The 10646-nt window shown below is 46.3% G+C and overlaps 2 protein-coding genes across 3 annotated transcripts; both read right to left on the bottom strand.

The window, feature by feature from the left end:
- Nucleotides 1-304: 304 nt before the first annotated feature.
- On the bottom strand, nucleotides 305-3570 carry LOC124700730 (ferredoxin--NADP reductase, root isozyme, chloroplastic-like). Its single transcript, XM_047232814.1, has 6 exons — nucleotides 3441-3570; nucleotides 3302-3358; nucleotides 2528-2863; nucleotides 1928-2147; nucleotides 946-1186; nucleotides 305-758 (listed from the first exon to the last, which is right to left on the bottom strand). Exons 1-6 carry the CDS (start codon nucleotides 3462-3464, stop codon nucleotides 500-502), a joined length of 1137 nt encoding a protein of 378 aa, XP_047088770.1. The 5' UTR covers nucleotides 3465-3570; the 3' UTR covers nucleotides 305-499.
- A 523-nt stretch (nucleotides 3571-4093) lies between these two features.
- LOC124704459 (CCR4-NOT transcription complex subunit 9-like) lies at nucleotides 4094-9401 on the bottom strand. 2 transcript variants are annotated; one of them, XM_047236716.1, is made up of 9 exons: nucleotides 9087-9401; nucleotides 6886-6957; nucleotides 6606-6695; nucleotides 6385-6427; nucleotides 6127-6233; nucleotides 5699-5794; nucleotides 4967-5157; nucleotides 4806-4875; nucleotides 4094-4699 (listed from the first exon to the last, which is right to left on the bottom strand). In XM_047236716.1, exons 1-9 carry the CDS (start codon nucleotides 9297-9299, stop codon nucleotides 4511-4513), a joined length of 1071 nt encoding a protein of 356 aa, XP_047092672.1. In that variant the 5' UTR covers nucleotides 9300-9401; the 3' UTR covers nucleotides 4094-4510. The 2 variants fall into 2 exon arrangements, with proteins under 2 accessions (XP_047092672.1, XP_047092671.1); XM_047236715.1 differs by having other exon boundaries at nucleotides 4094-4702; nucleotides 9087-9400.
- Between the last annotated feature and the right edge of the window lie 1245 nt (nucleotides 9402-10646).

The raw sequence follows: 10646 nt of genomic DNA, 5'->3' as shown, positions 1-10646 counted from the left end.
GTGTTTATTATTGTGGTTTCTCCATTTACTGGAACCCAATGGAGCACAAGATGTTACGAAAATTGGGCAATCAAAGCAGGTAATTTTTTACAGAAGTGTGTGGTAGAAAGTAAAGTCGCAATGAAATATTTAGATCGTAGATATCCAACAAAGAATTCTAAATACCTAGACAAAAGATTGTATGCATAGAATACTACCCTTCGAGATTTGAATGAATGGCAATATATATTCCACTGCATTTCATCCACGTGCAATCAGGAAAGGTGCATAAATTCATCCCCAGGTAAATCGCCGGACGAAAATGTAAGAACAAAAGTTACATGCTCCAATTCACGCATCATATGATGCAGAAGCTTATGAGCTACATGAATGACTTTATGATTCCCAAGAAAAATCCTTAACAATTTTACACCATCACAAGAATCATTCTATGTGTTCTCTGCCTTCTCTTAACATCAACTCACGGCAGAACAATCATAGATAGCCCAACATTCAAATCCTAGTAAACCTCAACATGCCATTGCTTGTTCTTCTTGAGCTGTGATAGCTTTTGATCCCAGCTCTCCCCTCTCTGCTCTGCGACTTTCTTGAGTGTATCCTGAATCCCGGGCATCATTCCTTTCAAACCGCAGAAGTAGATGTGTGCTCCACCATCCAAAAGCTTGAAAATCTCGTCGCTGTACTCTTCGATCTTGTCCTGGACGTACATCTTGCCACCACTCTTGTTCTTCTGCTCCCTACTTAGTGCTTTGTCAAACCTACATATTCAATGCACTCAATTATATTATACCGGCAAAAAGAACACACGTATTTTATTCAAGTTGTGGTACACTCCATATCAATAATGCTCTGACGGAAGCACCCAAGGCAATGATAAAATGCTGTTTGGGGCATGTGTAAAGATAATAACTTAAACAGGTATCAAGACGTATGAGATCTAGTAACCTGAAATTGTCTGGATACTGCTTAAGGTAGCTTGTGAACTCTTCATCATAAAGAAGGCTGTCCGAATTAGCCACACCAAGGAAGAGCCAAGCAAGGCCACCAAATCTGTAATTTGGGACATCTTCCATGAACATACGGCGTAGGTACCCACGATAGGGAGCAACACCGGTGCCAGTGGCAATCATGATATGGGTTGCATTTGGATCAGTCTCAGGCAGGAGCATGATTTTGCCAGAGGGACCTGAGATAAGACAGAAATCATGTGAGATGCTTAAAGGTTAGAATATCCATCGTTCGGCATTAACTCCGAGCACGCAAAATTCTACAGGAAAGATGTATGAGCATACATGTTGAGTTTGTATCTCAAAGGTAATCAGAAAGCAGAACACATTTTAAAGGAAATGTAACTATCATATGCAGGTTTCTTTATCAAAAGAATCAAGTATAACAAAAATTGGATAGAACGGATCCAGTGGGGTAGCCATATTAGTTTAGGCAATTGACATACTGGAAGATGCTGTTGGCTACTTATACTTTTTTTAGGAAGAACTGTTGGGTAAACTCTCCACAGTATTTTATTAAAACTTTAAGGTTGTCAAAAAAGGTTACACATATACAAAATGTACAAAAGAAAACCGAGCCAAGAGACTAGACTAGGGGAGACTATCCATTTGGCTACTTATACTTTGTCATTTGTCTGTCTAGCATGTAAGAAGTTGCTTTTAGTCGGAATGTAGACTGTAAAGCAGTGGCAATGTAAATGAAAGCATTGCATGGTTATTTCCTGCTCCGGATTAATTTATATCTGACAATCTGTGTATATGTACTAATGCTCAGCATTCAGAAACAGATGATCTACCATGTTAGAACTTTAGGAGAATGTAACAGCAAAAACTTGGTCATTTTAGATTTAGACTTTAGATGCCCTCATATAACACTGGTAACACACACACAGAAAATCCTTTATATCGGTCCAACTAACCTGTCAGCTGAATCTTGTCCCCAGGTTTTGAGTTGCACAAGAAATTACTGCAGACACCGTTCTTGGAGGGGTCCTCCTTGCCAGTTTCAGGATCATAATAGACTGCACGGCGAACACATAAACTGGCAGTCTTTCCATCAAATGAATCGCCATACCTAGTAGATGCAATAGAATAAAGGCGGACATTCTGTGGGTTTCCAGGCTTCTTTGGGTTCTCTCCCTGGCAGGTGCACACAAGGTTCAGTTAGGGAAGGCTAGCAAAGTAGAAATGTGAAGTCAAGACATGGACAATATAGCAAATGAAATAAAATAGATATTTGGTATATTTGAGTTAATCTAAAGCAATTGTCCTACAAAAAGCATGAAGCAGCATATTCAAATCAACATCTACAGATTTTAACACGATTTTCAGCACAGCATATCTAGATACGTTGGCTCTCTTATCTAATAATAAATGATAAAATGGTAGAAAGCAGGAAACGCTTCCAGCACAAAAATTCAAATCAATGTCTACAGATTTGAACATGATTTTGGTACAGCATATCTCGATATGTGGATCCTCTTAACCAATAATACGGTAGAAAGCGTGAAAACACATACCGGCGGAATAATCCCATAGCTCTGCCCCTCCCAGTACGGCACATTGCCACCATGATCAATGACAACGTGGCACGTCTCCCCCGGGGCGTTGGGGCCCACCGCCCGCTCGACGGAGACGATGGTGGCCGTGTACGGCCCCTTGGGCTTGTAGGTGTTGAGCGGCGGCTCCTTGGCGCTCTCCAGGTCGAGAGGCACGACGGAGACCTTGCTCGACTGCTGGACCGCCGTGCAGCGCACCTTCCTGACATGGCTCCGCCGCACCGCGGCCTTGCTCTCGCATGATAATGCGGTGTTGCCGGTCCGTGATTTGGCACCGAAGCTAAGGTTGTTGGTGACCTGAAGCATAACAGAAGGCGAAAAATTAGATAGAAAACCAACATTTGGGCATACAGTCGGTGAATTTTAGCGCTGTACGGGATGCAATGCCAGCTGAGGATTCGGTCAATCCATAACCTACCACAGCCAGAGCTCTGGGGATTCAGAATTACTAAGTCTAAAGTGTGTATCTAACTACAGTTATCACTAATCACTATGGTGGCCGATAGCTATCCGAGGAAGAAGCACGGAGCCACGGCCTTAGTGGTACGGAGTTCCCTAAAACTGGTCCCTTTCGAACCAATCTGGTGGCTTCGACAGCCCAGACCGCACCAATCTGCCGCCTTGGTCAATCCAGACCTCACCAACCCCGCAGCAACACATGATTCCAGCATCCCCACCAAGAGATGACACGTAAAAGGAGTACCACGGCGAGCAGCATGGGAGTAGGCGCCGTACCTGGATTCCGGAGCTCCTGACGGCGCGATCCGAGCCGGCGGTCGCGGAGAAAGCCACCTGCGGCAGGGGAGGAAAAACAGAGGTCAGCACCCGCCGCGCAAGAATCGGGGGAGGTTTGCACAGGGTCGGGCGTACGTACCTGGGACGCAGCGGCGGTCGCCATGGCTGGCTGATGGATGGTTTGACGGAGGGAGAGGAAGGCGGGGTTTTGATCTGGGGGAGAAAGGGGGGCGGAGGCGGGTTTATAGGTCGGAGGAGATCGGAGTCAGAAGAGTGTTGAGTTGAGAGCCCTTGAGACGACGGAAGGGACGGCGACGTTCGATTTTTCTAAACACATGTTTGTTTTTCCTCTCGCGTGGAGGAGCTGCTCAACTTGTTCAAGCGTCCAATAGATTAATCGATGAGATGTTTGTTAGATACTTAGATTAGCCGAGTCTCGTTTGGCAGCAGGCGCAGAGAGCTCCCTGGCTGCTCGAGTGCCTGAAATGGCCTTGCGATGCCATGAAAGGCCACCTTGGAGGTGCCTCTCGCTCTCAGATCGCAAAGTCAGAGAGGCAACCTGGCTCAGATGCACGCATGAATCGCCACAACCAGCGCCTGCTTGTGTTGTTTGATTGAGCATCCCTCCCGGCCGTCAGAGAACAGCAAACTATTGGAACAGGAGAATGAATGTCCTGGGTGTCCCTCCACTCTCCCAAGGACTCCTTTGTGTCATGGCGCTTCACACACTTCAACTTCACCTGCACTCAGACAAACCCCAGCATGCTCAGCAGCACCAGTCAAACAAATCTCTGACCACAAAGTTTTCCTTATTGTATAGACTGACACGGTTCACTTTGACGACTACCCCCTGACCATCCTTGGGACATTTTGCCAGGAGCAGGGGGGCAGCTCTGCTGCACAGGCTTATTTGTCTTTGTACACCCTAGACAGGCTATGTAACCAAGGCCAGGGAAACACACAGTACCCCAATACTAGGACCATACCTTCTTCTTCCCCCCGCGAAGGGCAGAAGCTATTCTTCTTTTGAACGACACCGACAGACGCTACAGACAACACGGAGCTAGGTACGACGACAGGGACGACTACAACAGACACATAGACAGCGCCGCACGGCAAAGGTTTTCAGACTCTCGAACACGCACCCTAGTACCCTTGGGGGCCTTGGATGAGTCTTCTGCGGTGCGGACGCAAGCTTCATTCCTTCATTCACAGCCCCATGAGGTGGTCGAGGCCCGCGTGAGGGCCACCTCCACCCATGCCGCCGTGGGAGCTCCCGCCCCCCATGCCAGCAGGGCCTACCCCCATGCCGCCGGCATGAGAGCTTCCTCCGGCCATCCCGGCCACAGTCATGTTGTGCAGCAGCTGCTGGAGCCAGCGCCTAGTCACGTGATCGTCCTGCTATTGCGACAAGAAGCAAGGGTTCAGTACATAATCCAAACTCACGGAGCAAATGTCAGAATGAAGCTTGTCTAGTTCAGAAAAAACGTGAGCTGCAACACACCTGGAGGAAGGAGTTGAAGGTCCCATCTTTCAGCACGGTGGGGAGGCAGCTGTTGAGCGCAGCACATGCCCTGCATTGCAAGATCAAACTGATTTAGAACAAAGGCCAATTTACACGTGAACAGTTCTATTGACTATTTTGTAAGGATGGGCGGCACCAACCTCGCGTTCTCTGTCAGCCTCAGGTAGCAGCGGATTATGTGCTTCAGCAGCCTTGCAGAGGGCTGTTCAGCCAGTGCCTGGACCATCTGAGCTAAGACAGTGGCCACAGCGAAGAAACGCTCGGCAGTTGCGCAAATGTAGCGCAGCCCAATGTCATCAAGCAGGATCTTCTGAACAATAAAGGTGGCCACCTGCAAGTAATAGTAGTATGCATTGACCGAGTTAGTGAGACCAAAGCGCTGACTACATATCTCGCAGAAAAAAAGATATCCACCAATCTAGTACAATCTATCTTTAACAGCTTCAAATACACATCATCAGTAGCTACAGATCTCACAGAGAGAAGATACCTAACAGTCTAGTAAGATATATGCATGACAGCTTCAAATACATTACGGTTTAACAAGCAGTGTTTCTTGACATCCACATCATTATTAGCTACCACTAAGGTAATCTAAATGCTACGAACTTACATAATTTTTAAAAAAGGTGGAATATTCCAGCAAGTTTAGACTTTAAAAATGAAGCAACCTACAAAAGGCAACTACCACAGATAATCTGAGCGATTCATACACAAAATTAGGTTGCTAAATGCTTTCGCTATTGCACCATCCAAGTTTCACACAGGATTAATTAACCATGCTTAAGGAACATATCGATGCATTGTCAAAGGCTACAGAAGAACCAGAAATAGACACTTAATAGATATAGAGCAAGGGCTAAGGTTCATACTGTTTTGGAAAGTTCACTGCCCATCTCCATAGTACGCAGACAAAGAGGAATTATTTCAGTTTGAAGCAGAAATCCAATTACTTCAGAATCATCAACCTGCATATATCACAAAACAAAGCAATGAAAATAATCTTCTGATGTGCAAAACTGATATCCAGTAAAAGAAACAATAGGAGCTCTAACAAATCACTGGCCCACGTAATAGTTCCTATCAGACCAAATCCTAACCGGTCCGTTTGGTTAACATGACTTGACTACTGTAATGAGTACACAAAAAGAACCAGCTTCCATTGTACAAGGAAATAAATAATATAGCCACTCCCCACCATTGGTTTACCCTTCATTTCATCCCTCCCGCCACTACAAAGCAAAAAAATCTATATGGGACAGTCCATTCCTAGTTTCCATAAGTATATAGTTTGAAATACCTTCACAAGAGCACCAATGACACCCAAGCTGGTAAGCCTCAAGTACTCAAATGGCCTTGTCTTGCTGGTAGTATTCAGGAACGGGTACAGGTACAGTGGGATGTGAGCTGCAAAGAAAAAGATTCAATTATTGATCACTTGCTCATTGAGATTTACTTATTGTGTACCATAGAAAAGTCACAACAGAAGAAAGCTTTGTTAACATTGAAAATTATGGGGATATTTAAGCCTTGATATAAAAACGGCAATGCCCAGTACCATTCAGGAAAGGTATCCTGGTATCAGGGTGTGAAGCAACGCACTGCAATAACAAAAAAAAAAAAAAAGCAAAATTAGATTTAAGAAGCATGGTGCACATAACAAATTTGGGGAGCCTGTAGAGATAGATGGCAAGTAGTATGCTACGAAAATGGCAGTATTCTCAACCCACCACAAGGTCCACTGGGAGTGATGGTTTCCTTTCTAATGTAAAAGCATACCTGGAGAAGTGCAAGTGCATTGCAGACACGGTTTGATGCAACTGGCGACAAAGTCGGGGGTGAAAGTGAAGGGTAGATTGAAACAATCTCCTGCATTTTCAAATGAGTGAAATAAACTGAATGAGGAAAATGCACAGAAGCTTCAACAAATTTCATATAAAGAAGAATCAATATCACACCAACCCTACCTTAACTACCAAGGACTACCCAAGTACATATGTACTCTCCTACCATCGCATTCATGAACTAAATTTAGAACTGTGCAAGAACTGTAGCCTACCTGGAGTAGTGCAGCAACTGTGCCAAAGGAGTGCCACAGGAGTGGAGCCAGATCTTGGAAAATCTCTCGCTTCTGAAAGAAGAAATTTGAGAAACCGATTAGACAGTGAATCTTCAATTACCGCTTCCAAATAAATATCCAGGCATGTAGACAGCTCATTAATAGTTTACAGAGTTCTTTGCAAAAAGCGCACAGTGAAGTCAGTTGCTGATCAGTGTATTTCATACCATCTGGGTATCGGTGTGTAATTAAGCAGATCATTTAATTATCAAAAAACAGAGGAAGCCTCGAGATTGCACCAGTGACACACCCAAACACACAAAGGCGCTGCATGCATCATATGCACCCAAACACACAAGGCACATGTGCACACATCAAATCAAATTGTCATATTATACCAAGCACTGCAAAAGGAGTAGCATCATGAAAATCTTTAAAACAACAAATTGTCATAAATGAATACCTGACAGGCAAATTTCTACTTTTATTATTTCATCTATGGTAAGAGTGGATTCAGATCATTCGCCTCCCATCCCCCTCTAATGCCCGACCAAATCTTAAGTGATTAAATAAATTCAATTTGCACAGTAAGCCATTAAAACCCCTTCGTGGGCCTCACAAGTTCAGTTGGGCCGCACTCTGTCTACATAGATTTCGGCCATGTCAAAAGATAGCAAGAATAGGATTCCTGCAAGTACCACATCGCGTTTCAAAAAAGATTCCCGTCGATTCCATGTCATGGACCTGTACGCAACTATGTGTACTTCGTTTGGAACAGCTGCTGACAGAACTTACATACAAACACGAAAAAGTGTGTTCTCGATGTGTGCTTAAGTCATAACATGATCAATTGTTGATTTAACCAAGAATAGGACAGTGCATCCTAGGTTTTGTAGCCACAATGAAAATATTAAAGTGAAGAAGTAGTTACATGTACCAACTTTCCAGTTTGGGACATTATCTTTGAAAAGTTGATGTTTCACTAAGAAAAGAATGATGATGTGATGGAAAGTATTTAGTAGCTTTATCACTTATCTAGATAATCTGCACAAGTAAAGCATGCTGTTTTTAACATACAGATGTCTTCCCACATAGTTCTTAGACTATTTAGACACTTCTTAACAGCTCCTCTGAGATAAGTCTCCAAACTCATCACAGTGGTACAGGGTTCAAAAAAACACCCTGCCCTTGAACAAGATTTCTCCACCAAATGCAATAATTAAATGTGAGCAGCCAAATATAAACCTTACAGCCAGCTCAGACAGAAAGATATTCGTTAGAGTTCACTTTTACCAAAAATAAACACATTAGGAAGCAGGGGATATTAACAAATACAGCAATACACTTTTGCTTCAGGTATTCACTCCTAAGCGAATGTCCAAGACAAATGCAGTATTTTCCATTTTAATCAGATGTACTAACAAAAGTGCACATATTGTTTGCCGTATTCGTTCCTAACAGACTGAATGACATAACCGAGGTATTTTCCATTTTAAACAGAGCAGGCAGAACTAAAACAGATAACGTCATCCGACACACACATTGACACCGCGATACCGGTGATGCCTAACTGAGAGAGGCAACTCTTACCGTGCGGAAGGTGGAAGCCAGCACGGCACATTTTCAAACAGGGTGTATAGTGAAACAAACATTCAAAAATCATGTAACGTATCCGCACGCGCCAAACCGTACTTGCTTTTACTCAAGTAACTACAGGATTGCCTCAAATACCTGAATCCTCACTATGTTCAGAATATGAGCAGGCACAGCTGCACTAATTTACCCAGGACGCGCCAAGCTATTCATGGGATCACTCTCCCGAGATTGGAAAGCTATATTTTTCATACCAAGCATGGACCAACGAGTAACGGGGAAATATAGGCGGGCCCTGGTATACCCTACGGAGTAGATCCCCACGTGAGCCGATGTACCTACGGAACTGCACAAACAAACTGACACCAGATCATCAGGGTCCCAAGCTATTTTCGCCTGAACTCGGCATTACATCCCGAAGGTTCCAGATTTACGAACCGCCGCACGACACATACAGATCCCCCGATTCTCGACCACAAATTCCACCGTTAAACCTGCAGCAGAGGCATAAAAAAGCGAAATTTCCCCGCGACAGAGATAGGTACAGACTACAGAGAAACTCCACGCTGGGGCGACAGCTGGAGGGTGGGAGGAGGAAGGAGGGCGACCTTGGAGAGGTCGAGGAGAGCGTTCTCGCGCAGCTCCGGGTCGCAGAGGTCGAGCACGAGCTGCTCCGCGGACACCATCTTGCGGTCCCTCCCTCCGGCAGCGGCGTTGGCGGCGGCGTTGGCGGCGGCGGACGAGGACGAGGGCGGCGGAGGTGGTGGGGAGGGCGCGCCGAAGGAGGGCCCGACGGAGAGCGAAGGCGGCAGATTCGCCATTGGTGCGGGAGGGGAAGCGGCGGGGGCAGTGGCTTGAGGCAAGAAGAGCGACCGAGGTCGAGGAGGAGGTGGAGAAGTGTCTGCAAGAGGTATGCTACGAGGAGCAGGGGCGGCACGGGTAAAGGACGGTTTTCCATCTTTGCTCACGCATACTGTTTTTGTGCAGATGCAGAAGTTAGTGTGTGCCAGCCTCAGTGGTTTTGTCTGGATGTATTTTCGGTTGGCTCTATCGTCTTCTTCCCGGCGGTGTACCTACCCACTCCGCCCACAGTATGCCATCTCATCGTAGTGTGTGCCAGCCTCAGTAGTTTTGTCTGGATGTATTTTCGGTTGGCTCTATCGTCTTCTTCCCGGTGATCTACCTACTTTCTCCGCCCACGGTATGCCATCTCATCGTTTTCTAGAACATCGGTGCGGTGTTGATCTAGCGGTGTCTGAAACCTATGACAGGTTTTTGCCGATCATCGCCATCGCGGGTGTTCGCGGACGAGATATGTTGGGTCGGTGAGAAGATGTGGTCATATCTAGGGCTGGTTTGCCGCATGGACTCCGGTGCGGCGGTACCGGCGGGTTCTGACATGGAATTGACAGGTAGGGTGAGATCATGGGTGATGAGGTGTTGGAGGCATACCTCGGCTTCTTCTCGCAACCCCTCCGCACCAACCACCTCCACATAGTGCTTACCATGTTTGGTTGGCTGCCTGATGAGCTCCCGCTCTTCGAAGATGCCCCGCTCATCGAGGGCAATCCTGTTGAGGACGAGGAGGGCATTCTCACGCAGCTCCAAATCGCAGAGATCGACCACGAGCTGTTGCACAGCTAGCATCTTCTGCTCCCTCCTTCCTAAGGCCGTCGCGGCGACGTTGGTGCCGGCGGACGAGGAGGCAGGTGGCGGCGGGGGCGACGAGGGTGCGCCGAAGGAGGGCCCAGAGGAGAGGGAGGGCAGCAGATTCGACATCGTTGTGGGAGGGGGAACAACGGGGGCAATGGGGTGAGGGAGAAGAGCGGTCTAGGAGGTGGAGAGGTTATACTGTCTGCAAATGGTATGAGCGGGACGGCACGGGAAGGGGCGGTTCTCTATCTTTGCCAATTGTCCTTTTTAATGCGGTGCCATTACACGCATCCTATTTTTGTGCAGATGTGAAAGGTGTTAGTGTGTGTACCAGGTAGAGATATGCCTAGCTGGATTTCGGTTGGGCCCCGTCGTCTTCTGTGCGGCGGTGCGCTACATGCTCTAGCCACCGTGTGCCATATGACGTTCTCTGGGTTGTATGCATTGTCGTATTGATCTAGTGTTGCCTAAAACCTATGACTTTGCCAATCATTGCCATTGCGGGTGTTTGATTC

This window comes from Lolium rigidum, chromosome 3 (assembly GCF_022539505.1).
Source record: "Lolium rigidum isolate FL_2022 chromosome 3, APGP_CSIRO_Lrig_0.1, whole genome shotgun sequence".
Lineage (NCBI taxonomy): Eukaryota > Viridiplantae > Streptophyta > Magnoliopsida > Poales > Poaceae > Lolium > Lolium rigidum.
This window is presented reverse-complemented; position numbering and strand designations above follow the sequence as displayed.